The 18,682-nt window shown below is 37.2% G+C and overlaps 2 protein-coding genes across 2 annotated transcripts; both read right to left on the bottom strand.

Annotated features, from left to right (window-relative positions):
• Positions 1–14,476: 14,476 nt before the first annotated feature.
• Positions 14,477–16,114, bottom strand: LOC140987024 (uncharacterized). Its single transcript, XM_073455450.1, has 3 exons — positions 15,452–16,114; positions 15,287–15,386; positions 14,477–15,195 (listed from the first exon to the last, which is right to left on the bottom strand). Exons 1-3 carry the CDS (start codon positions 16,096–16,098, stop codon positions 14,482–14,484), a joined length of 1,461 nt encoding a protein of 486 aa, XP_073311551.1. The 5' UTR covers positions 16,099–16,114; the 3' UTR covers positions 14,477–14,481.
• Positions 16,115–16,150: 36 nt separating this feature from the next.
• Positions 16,151–18,135, bottom strand: LOC140985853 (uncharacterized). The gene is made up of 2 exons (XM_073453806.1): positions 16,318–18,135; positions 16,151–16,183 (listed from the first exon to the last, which is right to left on the bottom strand). Exons 1-2 carry the CDS (start codon positions 18,133–18,135, stop codon positions 16,151–16,153), a joined length of 1,851 nt encoding a protein of 616 aa, XP_073309907.1.
• Positions 18,136–18,682: the final 547 nt, after the last annotated feature.

Below are 18,682 nucleotides of genomic sequence, written 5' to 3'. Positions count from 1 at the left end.
TTGAAGCTATCAGAATATTCTTAGCCTTTGCTGCCTTCAAGAACTTTAAAGTATATCAGATGGATGTGAAGAGTGCTTTCCTAAACGGTTTACTGCAAGAAGAAGTTTACGTCGAACAACCTCCATGTTTTATTGATCATTTCTTACCTCATCATGTCTTTAAATTACATAAAGCACTGTATAGTTTGAAACAGGCACCTAGAGCTTGATATGACACTTTCTCACAATTCCTTGTTAATCATGATTTCACCATTGGCACGGTAGATAAGACTTTATTCACATTTGTTAAGAATAAACACATTTTGTTAGTTCAGATTTATGTTGATGATATTATCTTTGGGTCAACTAACCCCAAAATGTGTGAAAAGTTTGCTAAGATGATGCAAGATCAATTTGAGATGAGTATGATGGGAGAATTAATATTCTTCCTAGGACTGCAAATCAAGCAACTGGATACATGAATCTTCATAAATCAGGCTAAGTATAAAAAGAACTACTGAAAAAGTTTGGCATGAAAACATGCTCTGCTGCTTCTACTCCAATGAGCTCATCTACCAAACTTGATAAAGATGAGAGTGGAATCTCAGTAGAGGTAACTCAGTATCGTAGTCTTATTGGCTCATTGTTATACCTTACTGCCAGTAGACCTGATATTATGTTTGTTGTTTGTATCTGTGCAAGATTTCAGTCTAACACTAAGAAATCACATTTTATTACTGCTAAGCGTATTCTGAAATACCTGAAGGGTACTCAAAATGTCGGCCTATGGTATCCCAATGATTCGTCTTTCAATCTTATTGGATATTCAGATGCTAACTATGCAGGTTGCAAACTGGATAGAAAAGGCACAAATGGTTTTTGTCAATTTCTTGGTGATAGTTTAATCTCCTAGTTCAGTAAAAAGCAGATTTTCATAGCTACATCCACTGCAGAAGAAGAATATCTTGCTGCTGGAAGTTGCTGCTCTCAATTACTTTGGATACAGCAACAACTAAAGGACTATGGAGTTCAAGCTTCTGAATCACCCATCTTCTGTGACAATACAAGTGCTATTGCAATCACTCAAAATCCAGTATTTCACTCCAGAACTAAGCACATTGATATCAGACATCATTTCATTAGAGATCATGTGCTGAAGAAGGACATTCGCCTGGAATATGTCCCTACTGATCAACAAGCAGTAGACATCTTTACGAAACCTCTGCCTGAGAATAAGTTTTCTTATTTTCGAAATATACTTGGCTTAATCGACTTAACTTGGCTTTATTGTTATTATTTTGTTATATGTTATTCAACTAACAATCAGATTGCTTGTAGAAAAATAAAGAGACGACAATGAATTGGAATCAATATTTCATTTAGAATAAAATCGATGCCATGTTACATTAGCCAATTCCGAACCTATAGAATCCTGCCACTCAGTTATCCAATTATTCAATTCATGGATTCGTAGACTAGTGAAGGATTTAGAAGTGGATATCTTATTTAGTTGATGCCATTCCTTCCACAGCATCACATGCAGCAGAACTTGATCAGTGGCTAGCTCTGTAACATGATTGACGTCAAATTGCTGTTTGTACTTCCTTGCTACTGCTCTTTGTGCGCGAGTAGAAGCCAAACCATTTTGATGCATATTCTAGAGATCTTGAACCTTGAACCATGATGACATAACCTTTACCCAGACATATTCCTCAATAGTCTTCTTCAGATTTTCCAGATAAGGAAACATTTCATCAGTGATAATGACATGCGTACTGCTACAGGCATTAGAATTGCTTGAACTAGACATATCGAATTGTTATTATCTGACATTTTTGTTGTCTCATTTATAGACAGGCGACACTTAGTGTTGAAGAAGTTGAAGAGTCTCAAGTCAACCGAAGGACAATATGATTCTTCTGATTTACCCAGACTAAATTTTTCTTATTCTTTGTTTTATATCATTCAATGAAAGCAGTAGATAAACAAAATATGACAAAATGAGATTTTTCATAAAACCAGATTCGTTACATTGTGTTTATCTACTACATTTGTTGATATCAACAGTTTGAAGTACCTCAGTAGCACTGAGTACTTCAATAGGAATCTAACTAAGGACTGCTGGATACCCCTCTTTTTGCCGGTCGTGGTTTGTGAAAGGGATGATTCCACAGCTTAGTCCTAATAATGTTGGACAATATAACTGATTGTTCAGATTATATGCCAAGGAATTTCTTCCAAGCCTTCATATCTTGAAAAAGGATGTCTTCAAACATCTGATTACGAGACACCAGTCTAATTGATTTTCTAGGTTCATTCGAATCAAATCATTTTTTCCTTGCCCACATCGAGAAATAGAACTGACTAATCCTAAGTCAAAGGGTCGAGAAACTCAACGCCACAATTCTTGAACAACTTAGAGTGGAAGTTGCCTTTGGAACTCCTCTGCTGATTTAGTCTCTGGAGAAGACTCCGAGATAATGTATGAACTACCCATTTGTTTTGATTTGATAAAGTAAAATGATTAAATTTGTGAACTTGTAGGTATTTATAGAGTGTTGGGAAGCTTAAAGAGACAGCTATCTGTTTACACGAATACCAAGAATCATCTTTCATTCCCTCAGATATCGTATCTTCGCATTTATTAATTGCATTAATTTAGGGGAAACTGTATCTCTGACTTTTATTTTCTTATTCTGTCAGAAGAAGAAGAGAGTTTTATCTTTTCGATAAAACAAGGTGTCTACTGGTTTTTGTTAAGATGTTGAAATTACTTCAGTACTTTACGACTTCCAGTAGATATTATCATAAAACGACAAATCCTCTTCTGGTTATTTTTAGTAACCTATTGGACAACCCGCTCTTTTCATGGATTTTGAAAATTCTGACACTCTGCACAACTTTTCAAATACTCAAACGTAAGCATATTGACACGTGTCCTTGTGTTTACACTGACGGCTGTACATTTTGAATATTAACCGCCTCTTATTTTCTTTCCACCTTTTACGATTTCAGAATTTTTCTCTCTAGCTATTGCTTTCTCTCGAACTCCTCATTGCATAATCTACTTCGAAGTTATCTCATTTACAGGAAAATAAATGGTTGGAGCTTACAATCTCAATGCTAATCAAGTCAGCTTTGCATCAGTGCTCACCATCAAAGATGAAGGACTTGTTCAAATGTTTAAAGCTGTTGAGAAATCAGGTCTTAGAAAGTTTCTGGAAGCACGTGCTATCATTTATAAGACCGCACTTCTGGAATTCTTCGCCAAAGAAACTGTTCAAGAAGGAAAGATCATTCATTCCCAAGGAGAGGCATCTATTTCAATTGATGCTGCACTACTTGGATCAACCTTCTTTCTCCCATTCTTAGGTACATCTGAAGTGTCAGGCATTACGAAGGAAGAAATGTCGATTGCTCTTTCTACTTTCTCATCTTCTGGAGAGGAACTCTCTCCTTCTTGCTTCAAAAAGCTTCTGAAAATGGAGTACCAAGTGCTCGCCGACATTGTGGCGAAGGCACTCCTTGTCAAAGCTGGTACTTTTGATCGATTAACCAAGGAGAAGGTTCAGGTGATGGTGGAAATCACCTCAGATATTAAGGTGGATTGGAGTCGGTTTCTGTTCAAGGTCATGAAGGAAATGATTTCACGGAAGAGTACTGGTTTTGTTGTTCAAATTAGCTAGATGCTGAAGGATGCTGGTTTTCCGTTCACTACTGAACATGATGCTTCTTATGTGACTATGGCCGATGCTGATAACGTGCTTGCTCTAGGGCCTAAGCCAACTGTGGCTGAATTTGTTGCAATGAAAAAGGAGACTGAGGATGCTCAAGCCGAGGGCCAAGCTCCTCTGAAGAAAATCAAGAGGAAGAGAGTAATTGTTTTGACTGATTCAGATAAGACAATATCTGGAGAATCGGCTGCACCTACTCAAGCTTCTCTCCTAAAAACCACACCAAGCAAAAAGAAGCTCAGAACTACCATCCACATCAAGAAAACAGCAGCCATTGCTGATTTGGATAATGTCCCCTTGAGACAAGTATTTCCAGAAGCCAACCCATCCAAACCAAAATTTATTTCTTCTACAGATCCAGCAGCTGTTCTTGCTTCATCAACATCAACTTCATTGCCTACTTTCAGGCCTGCTACTGGAGTCGTTATTCGAGAATCATTAGCCGGATCCTCCACTACTTGATCCATGCAGCCTATTCCTATAGGAAAAGGAAAGGGGAAGTTGTTTGAAGAGCCCCAAGCTCGACGCACCAAGTCCACAGTGCAAACTGGCATTGAACTTCACCTTGAAGAAATTGAAAAATCTGCCAAAGAAGATATGTCATTCTTTGATGAATGGCTGAAGGTGCGAGCTTTTCACCCTTTTACTTACTTACACACTCGAGGCATATTTGCACAAATGGTGAAACACGAGAAGAAAGTTTTTGCTAGTGCAAAAACCAAAAACGTCATAGAAGCAATGAATTGCAGAAACTACATCCTTGATCAATTGAAACAGAAGGAAATGGACTCTGTGTTGAAAACTTTAAAGTCTAATTTTGATCCAATGAGTCCTACTGCTCCTAATGATCAAAATGTTATCAAGCTTATGACTGATCAGATGCATTCTTTGACCGAGCGGATTCAAGCTCAAGAACAAGTTTTTGTTAAGCCTCTTCCATACAGGATAGGCATGGTCCCTGAACTTCTACAGATACAGCAGTTGGGGAAAGGACCACAGCTCCTTCAGAAGCAAAGGTCTCTAGTCCTCATGCATCACCAGAACTGCCTACTCAATCATCGTCCCTGATTTCAGTCCGAGAGTTTGCCTCAGTAGAAAAAGTTATTCAATCCATTGTTCTCACTGCTGCTACTGCACCAAAATCAACTCAGGCTAATATTGTGGTACTCTCAAAATCTCTTCAACCCATGAAAGCATAAGATGTTAATCCATTTCCAAATCTAGAGGTATTTTCTGCTGAACATCAAGCATAAATGGAAGCTCTATTGAATAAGTCATCTGAACTTATTCCTACGGATCAACCACCGGAGGCCACTAAAGCTGCTCGCATAGATGATAGTACAGCTCCTGAAACCGTTAATTTTTTTGAAGAAACTTCTACTGCTCCATCTGCTGCTGAGGAAACTATTGCAGCATCTCTTGTTTCTACTGCTCCAGAAGTAAGCTCTGCTGAACCTGGCCCTTCTATTGATCAAACAGATGCGATCCTTTCTACTGCTCCTCCAGAACTTGAAGCGTCTACTGCATTGGTCGTATCCATTTTTGACTCAGCTAAGCATACTGCTCGTACTGTTGAAATCAAGCAGCGTATGCTCGCAAGGACTCCATCTCCAGAACCAGAACGCTTTTATATTGAATTTGAGATAGATACTTTGCAAAAGAATCTCAACAATCTCTCTGAGATAGTGAGGCAGCTATCTCGTAAACATGCTGGAGAAGTCAGTGGATCAAAGTTTTTCCGTGACCGTATATCTAAAGAAGTCACTCGCACGGCGGAATCTTTGAGTAAACTGCATGCTGAGACCATTGTTTTTAGACAAGCTGTTTCCAGAAGCCAAGGTACCATCTTGGTCGGACGAGCTGACATGATCAAACGACTCACCGATCATGATGAATCCATTCATTCAGTCTCCACCAAAATTGAAGCTATGGATGCCAAGATTGAGTCCTAATCTCAATCTCTTACTGCTCTCAATGAACGAGTCTCTCATCAGGCACCATACCTGGAGATGTTGAATAATGGAATCCTAAATCTCTCTAGACGCATGGATGATTTAATTGCTCGAGTTATGGCCGTGGATGCAAAAAAAAGAAAAGCAGAACAAGAAAGAAGACAAGCAGAAGAAAGAAGAACTGGAGACATGGCAGAATCCTCTGCCAGAAGAGATCAAGATGCTCAGAATGAAGCAATTATTTTCAGGGACATTGGCACTGATGAATAAACTTTTATCGTTTAATTATCTTAATATATAATTGTCATATGCTTTGTATTGCCATTATTCATCTCTGCTAACGTCTAGGTTTTGGCATCACCACAAAGGGGGAAATTGTTAGACTTAAATTGTGGCGATAAGAATCAAAACCAGCAGGTCATTAGTTAAAATCAGCAGGCAATATAAAAGCAGAAGTCTTCATCTCACTAAACCAGAAGCAGAACAAAGCTTCAACGGGTTAGGAAACCAAAAGCAGAACTCAGTCTAAACTAGAGTAACTTAACATCTTTGTGCAAACGGAACTAATCTTAGATGCTACCGTTACTGTACCTAGCACTAGCATTAGTTGCACCATTAATGCTATACGAAGTTATTTATTACGACTTACCGGTTTTTGTATGAAAACAAGACTGATTGTATCAAAGCTTTCTGCAGGACTCTTTTCAGGTATTAAAGTTGATTTTATCAGAAGTCTGAGAAGTCGTTTTGTTTATAAACGTTGGAATCAAGACTTCTATAAATACACAAGATCAAAGACGTTTATACATTACCCCACCTGAACTCAACAACGAACACATTCTCTCTTATACAAACGTCGATTTGAGCACCCGGAACTACTTATCTTATTCAAGCTCAATATACAGAAAAGTTGTACACGCTTTATATCATTTATCTGATCTATTGAGATCATCTGGTGCTGCTTTTTCTCACACTCTTCAAAACCTATTCACATTACTTATATCTTGTTGAGAAGAGTTTGTAATCTGGAAAAGAGTATTTTCCAGAACTTTGTTGTCATTGTTTTGAGAAGCTAAGAGTCTCAGTAGACAAAGGGTAAGTCCTGCTGAAGTGGGTGTGTACAAGTGTTGTACTGTAAAATCCAAAGTCTTTTAGTGATACCTTCTGGAAACAGAAGAAGTGGATACGTAGAAGATTTTATCTTCGAACTTCCAGAAACAACCATTGTCTACTGCCTACTGTTTCTATTATTTTCACCCCTCAAACCATCAGATTGTTTCCGCACTATTTTGTGATTTGTTGGTTATATATTTGAACAAGATCAGCAACAATCTCTAACAGGATTTTAGCACCCTTTACAAAAAGAGATCAACAAAAGAGAGAGTTTTTTCACCCCCCCTCTAAACTCTATATCGATCCCCAACATATTGAATATAGAGAAATTAAATCGAAATTTTTTTTTAAAACCAAGTGAAAGACACTCAAAATAATCACTCTAAAAATCAATTTAAAATTTTAAAAGCAATTAAAAGGTATTCAAATTGAATGTATAAAATCATTTTGGTTTAAATATTTTATCAAATATTTTATATGCAATATTTTGGTATTTGAAAGAACATATAAAATATTTCAACAATGCTACCAAAACAACAACAATAATTAAAAGAAATAAAGTAGAGATGCACAATTTTTTTTTTAATAGATGTTCGGATATTAATAACTACTTTGTTACCCGTTTTTCTCCTTAGAAACTTATTCACTAAAAGACTTTGATTTGTACAATTCCTTGTAAAAAAAACACTTCGACTTAGGACTTATCTGTTGCATAGTTTAAACTCCTAGCACACTCTCGATTGTAGGCTGCAATCTCACAATCCTCATAATATTTAACGTCTCTTTGCCAAGACTACAAAAATATTTTATGTATTTGTGTAAAGACTCACTCAAGTAGTATACTTTGAAGATCAACTCTCACGTATATTGTAACGTACCGTACTTTTAAACTACTTGTAATTTGCGGAAAAATTAAAAATTTTCTTAAATAAAAGGCGAACCTTCAAAATTCAATAAAATAACCGTTCATCTCCAAATGTTGTTGCAACAAAAGATCTCAAATGAAGTTTACTAAAAGTACTTGTTTAAAAGTCATAATCAGTAACATGAAATCAGAGTATTTGAAACTTTCGTAAAATCTTAAAATGACATGGGCGGTCCTCGGGTCTAGCCTCCTGCTCAGTCCAAGTCTGCTCCTTGGTCCCCACCCCTAGTCTCCTCGAAATCATCCTCACCTGCATCGATCAAGTCTAGTGAGTCTAAAGACTCAACACGTATAAACTGGAAGTAACAAATAATATGTAATAAAACCACATGCAACTTCAAAATAGAGCTTACATACTTGAAACTTGAACTTGCAATAAACTTGAACATACAAACATAACATAGACGTGCCATAACGTGAAAACTTTTCATAAACATGCTTGCATATTTGTACATACATAACTTCATCATTTTGCGTAGAGGCATGTTTCAAAGCAAGTGACCCATACATAAATACGCCTGATCAGACTAAAACACAGTACTGGGTTGACAGGGAAGATCCACTGCCACATACATGATATCCCCGTTCATGCTTTAAATGATGGATTGGTCCCCGTTCATGCTTTAACGCTTTCCAATCCTGATCTAAACCCGTTCATGATTTAACGAGGTGGATTAGTCACTGGTCATGCTTTACCGCTTTCCAATTCCATACATAAATTTTGTCACAAGACATTTAGCATACCTCAAAAACTTAAAAGTATTTTCTTTGCATGTCGAACATACTTAGTTGGCGTTGAGGGATTCGTTGGATCTCGTCCGGGACCTTGCTGCACATGCTAACATGCTACCATGAACTTTAAATTCCACAACTTAATCATGCCTATCAAATCCATCACCCCTTGCCTTACTAACTTATGACCTTCTAGAAATGCTCGAGACTTGACCGGGATAAACTGCATGCTAACCCCCCGACTCAACCCCGAAGTCAATCTTGCCAAGAAGTATGAATTTTCCCACACAATAGAAGGCACGGACCTTGCTTAAAACATAGTTCAATGTTCCCAAATCAAACTTCATGACATCTAAATTAAGTTTTAGTATACTAGGACATAATGACTTAATAGTACCCAAAAGAAGCAAGAACACCTAGATTTAAAGCCAAAAATCTGCACTAGCTGCAGTGCAAGACTAGCGCTTAGGCGATGCCTGGTGTGTACCAACAGCACTGCGGCGCTGCTCTGTAGTGCCTAGGCGCTTGCTGGCACGTACTGGCAGTGCTGCGGCGCCCGCAATGCGGTGCTAGTTCTGCGTTAGCACACCCAAAATTCTGTACAAGGGTTCCCTATGACTTCTAATGCACGCACAACCTCACCAACCCGAGACAACACCTCAAAATTCACTTGATCAACCCAATGGACATTCCTAAACACAGCAAAGAACTCCCGACGATTCCCAACGAAGCTTGCAACAAGAAATTCTCAAGAATATGATAAGAACATAATTTTAGAAAAACGTAGTTTGAGCAGTCCAACAAAAATGATCATATCTCACTCAATTTTTATCCAAATACTTCAAATTTTATATCGAATTGAAGGTATCAAAAAGATCTACGTTTCATATGTTGAAAGGTTTCCCAAAATCACGACCAAAAAATCGCAGTAATTCAAAATACTATAAAAAACGAAATTTCAGATCTAAAAACGTTCAAAAATCGATTCAACAAGTTTCTGCTCAAACTTCTACATAGCATACACTTGTTGTCATACATAATCAACATCACAAAACATAATATAACAAGATCGATGCAGAAACAACAGATTATACGTGCCATTGATGTGAAAAACTCACGATGCGGCAATACCGAAGCGGAGAAAGATGCGAGGTTGATCCGGGACGATCGTGGGGCGACTTTCTTGCAACAAAAATGACGAAACCTCGCTGGAAATTATAGAGAGAAGGGGCGGCTGCTCTCTAGACCAAGAACCCTAATATTTTCTTCACAAAAATCTAAAATAAGGTGCAAAGAGTTGTGTGTGTGTGTTTTACGTGTGGTGTGTGTATGTAGAGGTGTGTGTGCGTGTGATTAGTTAAGTTAGGGGAATAAAATTTGCTTAATTATTAATTAGAAACTAATTTAAAGTACTAACTCTCCCTTAACTTTAACAAAATCTCTAATTAAAATAAAAATGTACATGTGATAGACTTTTAAAAGTTTTAAAATTCTAAAATTCACCTAGTAATTAAATTAGACTTTAAAATGCTTAAAACTTAATAAATTAGTTAAATGCCACATCATTAACTTAAAATAAAATACCATCTTTTAAAATTGGCAAAATCGTCGCCGGTCTCTTCTCCTCGATCCCGCATCGAATAATCGCCTGAAACATGAAACTCGAAAAACATTTTAACGTGCATCACATAAACATGAATAATTTAAAATAATGCAATTTGAATAAATAATGCATCATTAAAATAAAATTTAAATTTAAATAATGATTTAACCATTAAATAAATGCATGGAATTTACGTGTACTGATTTTGAGTACTACATATATGTTTGAGTGATTGTGTGTGTGATGATTTAATCCATTACATTTTATGTTTTTAAAATGTATCCTCACACTCTTTTTTCTTGGACTCGCTCTCATTCTAACTTGTTTTCTTTTTATGATCTTCATATGCTTTGAAACCCCACTAAAAATCGTATTTTTGATCTTAAAGTGTTGTATTTATAGCCTCTAATAATTATATAGACGTTAGATACAAGAATATGATCATTTAGAAAAATTCAATATGGAATATGACATTGAAACAATCGTATTCACCTTGTTGATCATTTTTCTCAAGCCTTGATGATTTTGAGCTTTGTGATTTCATCTAAGCTTGATTTAAGCCAAGCTCGATTTAGCTAGGCTTGATTTCAGCTACGCTTCATTTTAGCTAGTATTTATTTAAGCTAGGCTGATTTGGGTCCGCAAAGTGATGATCATAAAAATTATTGTAATTTTTCTTAGCTTTTCATAGAATCAAGAATAAGTCGATTTTGAATTCCTATCAAATATGTATGCTCGAAATACCAGATTGTATACAAGTTGTAATTTGTTCTTCATTCAGTGGAGAACTAAAAATTTCATTGTGGTTTTTCTCTTGCTTAAGCTCCGATTTAGACTTCAACTTTGTGAAGATGATTTGTAGAGCATCATTTTAGCTTAGTATTACATTATGAATCGTTCCATTATGATACTCGAACTGTTTTTGCTGGCCAAATATCAGAATTGATTATGTCAAGCCGATTTCTGCTACAATTAAATTCAACTTGATCTAGCAACCATCAATTTGCCTAGATAACATTCAAATCGGCCTAACTGGTCAGAAATATAACTTGTAGCAATTTGATCTTTCAGTTTTAGTTTCTGTTCATTTGCATCACCGAGCTATAAGATATCATCAAACACTTCAGCTCGTCAGATTTTCATGAGCTTGACTAAATTTGAGTTTCAGCATCAACTTGATATCTAATAACTACACACTTGAGTAAATATGTTAATTCAAGCGTATTCACAACCCAACAATCTCTCCTTTTTTATGAGATAAAAATTATTTAATCTAATATATTTCTCATATTTTTTTTTGAAAAGAAAAGGATTTATTTTTTTAAAAAAATTAAGCACAAAGTTTTTATCCCCTTAATAATGAAATTCAGTTTCTCCTTTAAAATTATAATTTGATCTTTCCTTATATTTTTTGAAAGTTTGAAATTGATAAAAAAATAGAATGATGACTTATAAATGAAAATATTTTCAAAGAAGATATTTCAAAATATGAAATGCGCATATAATAGCACAAAATATCAAATCCCAACTCACATTCAGCTTGCTCTTGCGACCACCAACTAGTCTAAATAACATTCAAATCAACTTAACTAATCAGAAATGTGACTCGTAGAAATTTGAGTTTTATGTTCAATCGTTTTTGTTGATCTTCATTTGTCTCACCGAACTATGAGATATTATCAAAATAATTCAACTCACTAGATTTTCAGACCCGCTAAATTTGAGTTCTTGGCTTCCAAGTTTTGTTATCAACAAATGCAATATTGATAGAATTTTCATAACCCAATGCTAATAGACTTCCAGTTCAGTATTTATATATGCACGAATTTACAACTTAGTGAATCTGAATAATTTGGATGATAAGATTAGGATATTACAGTTTGATTCAACTATTTACTTAATTGATCAAAAATGTGACTTGTAGAAATTTGAGTTTTCTGTTCAGGCGTTTTTGTTGATGTTCATTTGCACCAACGAGCTATAAGATATCATCAAAACAATTCAGCTCACAAGATTTTCAGATCGTCTAAATTTGAGTTACTGGCTTCCGAATTTTGTTATCAACAAATGCAAGATTGATAACATTTTCGCAACCCAATGCTAATAGACTTCCAGTTCATTATTTTTATATACACGGATGTACAAACGTAGTGAATCTGAATAAATTGGATAATAAGATTCAATTATATATTTTAGGATATTAGAGTTTGAATGAACTATTTACTTAATTGATTGAACTGGCTCTCTATTTTCTATTATATTCGACTCTTCACAAATAATATTAAATATATGGATCATGCGCTCAATGCGTAAGTTGACTTTAAATTATTATTATTATTATTATTATTATCAATTTGTGTATATATTTTTCAAGGGTGTCTTTCATAGATACTGAAGAGTAAAGCAGCGGAAGGGACACTACAAAAAAAAAAACCGGCTAGCGACGGTAACCGTCGCTAAAACCGTCGCTCAAAGGGTTAGGCGACGGTTGTAGCGACGGTTTAGTGATCCGTAACCGGAGGTCGCGTCGCCTTCTCTCAGCGACGGTTTCTCAATAACCGTTACAATGTAGCGACGGTTTTGTCGAAAACACCGTCGCTATTTTAGCAACGGTTTGTTAAACAGTCGCTAATGTAACGACGGTTTAGTTTAACCGTCGCTTATATTAGCGACGGTATTTATCACAATACCGTCGCTATACTAAGCGACGGTTATATAAAAACCGTCGCTCTAGCGACGGAATTTGACGTAGCCGTCGCTATATTAAGCGACGGTGTAATATACAACCGTCGCTATATTAAGCGACGGTTTTAGAAAAACCGTCGCCTTTTTCTATTATTTTTTTTTAAAATTTCCCTTAAATATGTATAAAAATATATTGTGTCCAGTACAATTGAAAAAAAAATAACAAAATTTGAGAAATGTAATCATATTACTAATCCACAAAGGTTAATGAAAGTGTTTGGTACAAATGTCGTAAAAAAAATCAAAAAAAACTATCCTCAGGTGACTGGGTCTCGTCATCGTCGTCATCTCCATCCTCGTACCCCTGCGTCGGAGGAACATAACTTTGTGATAATCTGTGGGTACGAGATGAAGAAGCAACTGATGCGCCACGTGATCGACCCCTGTGAGAAGTGCCTGGTCCAAGCAGCGTGCGGCCTGATGTATGCGCAGTAGCTCCCTGTGACATGCCTGCAACTAAGACTCGGACCTGCTCTTCTAGTGACACCATGCGATCTCTCAGCATGGCGTTCTCCGCCTCTGTTGCCTGCATCCTCTCGTAAAGTTCATCGTTACGGCGTAACGATGAATCTAGAGTCTGTCGCATGTCTGCCATCTGCTGGGACTGAGACGACTGACTGACACCCGATGACCCACCACGTCTACCCGGAGCCATCTCATCTGGATATAAGGTGCTGGCCATCGACCCACACCCGTACATCCTCCCCTTCTTCTTCCCCCCAACCACACTCTTGAACATGCTGTTCACCGACCGCGGGCTGGGAACAGCATGCTCTGATCCATCATCTACAGGGGTCATCGACTCCGCCATGTAGCGCTCCATCTCCTCCTGTGATGTTGATAAAAAATGAATCATATCGATTATTCTTAATGTAAACGTTAATGTGAATAATGATATTTCATAAACTTACGTGAAGCAGGCGTGATCGCGTGTCAACGAACGATCCATCGTCATGCCGATGTGTGTGAACGTATAGCTCCCATGACGTTGGATCTCTGCCATGTCGTGCTCGCTAAAATAAACTCATTAATTGTAAAACATTAACATATAAGCTCATTAATTGTAAAACATTAACATTTATAAATAATGAGATGAGAAACATATATATATTCATTAATTGTAAAACATTAACATTTATAAATAATGAGATGAGAAACATATATATATATATATATATGTTTTAAGTTAATCGTTTAATAAAAATTGAAACATTTTATAGTAAATAGTAATTGTTTTAATAAATACTTACACAGAACTGTTCCCAGTACCACTGCCGCTGCTCAGGTGTCACATACCTCCACGACCAGCCGGGATCACATGTCTGCAATGAGAACTGAGCCGATATGTATCTCGAGACACGACTATTATGTGGGACAAATCTATAACCAGGAAAAAATGTCGTCGTAATCTTTTTTGTAAAAGAATTAAATAATTAGAACAAAATATTTTCAAACAATTACTTTAAGTTTAAAAAAAAAGTTACTTACATCCCATCCCTGATGCTGAGCTCAATCCTGTTATCAGGCGGTGGAGGAGGCGGGGAATCATCGCGATGTCCAGACATAGTGTGTAAACTGCAAACCCAAAAATTTCGTTAATATAAAGACTTTAGATAATGAATAAAAGTTTTGAACATGCAATACATAATATTAAACATTTAGTACACGGAAATTTATAATAATCGTTGTGAAACAAACCTAGTCACTCTGATGACATTGTCGTTCGTCATCGTCGGTTGGAACAGATTCATCTCTTTCACTATCAGTGGAGTATACATCAATTTCAATGTCATACACAACATCGACATCGACAAGATTTTGCGATGCTAACAGAAATTGAGTTTCAACAGCATGTGTTTCACTGTCATTGTTCTGAAAAGCATTTGTGATATCCTCGGGTGAGGTAACAGGTGCGGTGACATCAGAGACATAAGCTCTTTGACGCAAACTGCTCACATACATCCATTCTGAAACAGCTCTTCTTGTCGTAGGATATCTCAAATAGACCACTTGTGACGCTTGTGTCGCAAAGACAAATGGCTCCCATGAACCTAATCTTCTGTTACAATTAACATCTACAATCTTGTACTTACTGTGTACGCGCGTGCCTGAACGAGGATTGATATCAAACCAAGAACATTTGAAAAGTATTGCTTGCTTCAGTGGGAGACCAGAATACTCAACTTCAATTACTTCTTGTACTTGTCCGTAATACTCTGTACACTCTCCACGTTTGTACTGACCGCTAACTTGAATGCCTGAGTTGTTTGTTGCTTTATAAGTTGTATCATTGACCGTGTGGAAGTTGAAACCATTGACATTATATCCTCGATACGTATTGACCTTTTGAAATGGACCTGCTGCAACCTGTTTTATCATTGGAGACATAGATTCTGCGCTCTGCAATTCAGCCTACATTGATAAATATATTACAATAAAAATTAAACTTTCACTTATCGAGTTATTGTCCACAAACTTAAATAGTTAGAAAATATTTACTTACGTAATTCTTGAACCACCCAAATAAATTGGTATGCAACAAGGAGTCAATATTAGCGTCATTCAAGTGTGGATTCTCTCTGTGCAAGTAGTCTTCGTACATTCTGTTCATGAAACTTGTATTTAGTTTGAGGGAAAATTTTATTAACATTTTAATTTAAATAATTACCTGACAAATGGCGTGATTTCCTCGCAATTCAGTAAAATATATGTGGCAAGTTCTTGATATTCATCAGCAGTTAGCCATCTAGACCTTCCCGCTCCAATCTTTCGTCCTCGACTGCGAAAAATAGACAACATCTCTGTGCTTCCAGTGTCTTCGTAAGTTGCTTGATGTTGTCTACGTTTTCGTCCCCTAGCTGTCGATGTCTCATTGAAGTAGTACTGACAGAATATTGACGCCTCCTTAACCAAGTAGGCATTGCATATCGAACCCTCAACCCGTGCCTTATTACGAACTGTGTTCTTCAGCTTTCTAAGAAATCTTTCGAACGGATACATCCACCTAAATTGAACAGGACCTGCGATGCGAGCTTCGAAAGGTAGATGCACACATAAATGTTCCATGGAGTCGAAAAAGCTAGGGGGAAAAATCTTTTCTAACTTGCACAAAATGAGGACAATATCATCATTTAAACGCATCATATCACTTTGTTTGATGTTTCTGGATGTTAAGTCCGCGAAGAAAAGGCTTAGCTCTGTCAATACTTCCCAAACATGACGTGGTAACAACTCTCTGAATGCAACAGGAATCAAACGTTGCATGAACACATGGCAGTCATGACTTTTCATCCCAAACATTCGCAATTTCTGCATGTCCACACAACGTGCCATTTTGGAGACATAACCATCACAAAATTTGACATCCTTAAGCCAACCGAATAAAACTTGTCGGCCTCTCCTGTCAAGAGTGTACGCTGCTTTAGGATATTGACCTGTCTCTCCGTCGGGATGTAACTCTGGTCTTATATTCATTTGGACGAGATCTGCCCTTGTTTTTGCGTTATCTTTTGTGCGTCCTTGTATGTTACAAACAGTGTTGAAGACATTGTCGAAAACATTTTTCTCAACATGCATCACATCCAAGTTGTGTCGAATCAAGTTTGTACTCCAGTAAGGAAGTTCCCAAAGTATACTTCTTCTTCTCCATCCACATTGCACATAACTAGCAATTTCTTTGTTTATCGTTTCAGAGTCAACCTCATACGAAGGTCTGAATCCGTATTCTTCCAACTCGTTCAGTAACTCATCACCTTGTTTGACAATTGGCGCTGGGTCCAGAACACGTCTTCCACGAATAAACATAACTCTATTTCGACGCAATGGGTGATCTTCAGGCAAGAATTTTCGGTGGTTGTCAAACCAACTTGTTTTGCCACTGCATGGTAGGGTAAAAGCGTTTGAATCAGACATGCAATGAGGACAAGCCTGCTTCCCTGCAGTGCTCCACCCGGATAACATTGCGTAGGCTGGAAAATCACTTATGGTCCAGAGCAAAGCAACTCTTAGATTAAAGTTTTGTTTCGAATGCATGTCGTATGTCTGCACACCAGAACACCACAGTGATTGGAGTTCTGCAATTAACGGCTGAAGAAATACGTCGAGTTTGTCTTTCGGGTTATGTGGCCCAGGTACAATCACCGTCAAGAACATGTATTCTTCTTTCATGCACATCCAAGGGGGTAAGTTGTATGGCGTGACAATAACAGGCCATGATGAATATTGCTGACCACTTTGACCAAAAGGTTGAAATCCATCGGTTGACATTCCTAACCTCACATTTCGAATCTCAGATGCAAATGATGGATGCATCGCGTCGAAATGACGCCACGCTGGAGAATCTGAAGGATGTGTCATTGTTTCACCATCGAAATGATGTTCCTTGTGCCAACGCATATGTGAGGCTGTAGCTGTTGACGCATATAATCGTTGCAAACGTTGAGTGATTGGAAAGTAATACATCTTTTTGTACGGAGTTTGTGTTTTACGATTAGTAGATCGACGTCTGCTACGCCTGTACCGAGGATGTTGACAAATCTTACACTCTGTCAATGAGTCGTCTTCCCCCCAATATATCATGCAGTTATTTTGACATACATCTATTTTCTCGACTGGAAGTCCAAGATCTTTAATAAGTTTCTTTGTCGCATAAAAACTCTCAGGCACTGAGTTATCGGAAGGACATAGCTCAGACATTAATTGACACATATCATTATAGTTTCGCTCAGACATGTTATGCTCTTGTTTCATCTTCAATAATCGAGCTAACACAGACAACAAAGAATGACCGTGTGGATTTCCATCCCAAATTTCTTTCTCAGCAGATTTAATCATTTCGTACAGAGATTTTACAGGACTGTTTGGACTTTGAGGATCATCATTGCCAGAGTCTGTATGGGGATTTTCTTCGGCAAATTCATTCGTTTCATTTTGATTTGTGTCATCGAAGTATGTGTTTCCATGTTCAGTATTACAAAAGTATTGATCAGATTGAATCGGGTCAATGAATTCTTGTTGAGTTGATCTGTTTACGAAACAAGTAGATGAAGAAGGAGCTTCCATATTGAAGTTTGGAAACATAGGAGGGACGTACTGATCACCATGAAACTGCCAACAATAATAGTTCGGTACGAAGCCATATCTACCTAAATGAAACTTTACAGTCTCGGCTTCCTCAAAACATTTGTTTCGACACTTCTTACGGTTGCATGGACATCGTAATTTCCCATCCAATAAACACTCAGGATGACTTAGTGCAAATGACACAAATGTCTCAACACCAACACAAAATTCACTACTCAAGAACCCATTTTCCAACCTACGATACATCCAACTTCTATCTGTGTTATCCATTGAAGCCTACAAGTTTTTAAATATGAAAAAAATCATGCATTATTTACAAAATAAATAATCTATTACGCTAAATTTCATAAATCAAATACTACGTTAAAATTCATAAATAAACTACTACGTGAAAATTAAAATTTCATATCTTGTAAAGAAAACGCTTTAAAAACCTGATGTGCGCGAAGATTTGCAGATCCACGTAACGTTGGAAGATCACACACCGACGAGCGAATCTACGAAATTATATAGTTTCGCTAATACCAGAGAAGAAAGGCGAAAATCGATGAAGAAAATGTTCGCGAACCTCGGTATATAAAGAACCATAGCGACGGTTTTTTCATAAACCGTCGCCATTAGCGACCGTTTTAATTTAAACCGTCGCCATTAGCGACCGTTTTAATTTAAACCCAGTCTCCTAGTGGTGGGATGGTAAAGGGCAATGTCTCGTTCTGGCCAAGAGATGTCTTTGCACCGTCCCCCTTCTTGTTGGTTGGCACAAGCCCTTGTAGTAGTCAGTCTTTCCTCCGACCGGATGTTAGAGTCAATTTCATTG

This window comes from Primulina huaijiensis, chromosome 10 (assembly GCF_012295235.1).
Source record: "Primulina huaijiensis isolate GDHJ02 chromosome 10, ASM1229523v2, whole genome shotgun sequence".
Classification (NCBI taxonomy): domain Eukaryota; kingdom Viridiplantae; phylum Streptophyta; class Magnoliopsida; order Lamiales; family Gesneriaceae; genus Primulina; species Primulina huaijiensis.
This window is presented reverse-complemented; position numbering and strand designations above follow the sequence as displayed.

Coding starts and splice junctions, on each gene's coding strand:
- LOC140985853 (XM_073453806.1), bottom strand. CDS start 18,135: ATGGATAACACAGATAGAAGTTGGATGTATCGTAGGTTGGAAAATGGG. Junction 16,184..16,317: donor TCGACAATGTCTTCAACACT/GTTTGTAACATA, acceptor CACTCTTGACAG/GAGAGGCCGACAAGTTTTAT.
- LOC140987024 (XM_073455450.1), bottom strand. CDS start 16,098: ATGCAGAAATTGCGAATGTTTGGGATGAAAAGTCATGACTGCCATGTG. Junction 15,387..15,451: donor GAAATCACGCCATTTGTCAG/GTAATTATTTAA, acceptor TTTCATGAACAG/AATGTACGAAGACTACTTGC. Junction 15,196..15,286: donor TTGGGTGGTTCAAGAATTAC/GTAAGTAAATAT, acceptor TTATCAATGTAG/GCTGAATTGCAGAGCGCAGA.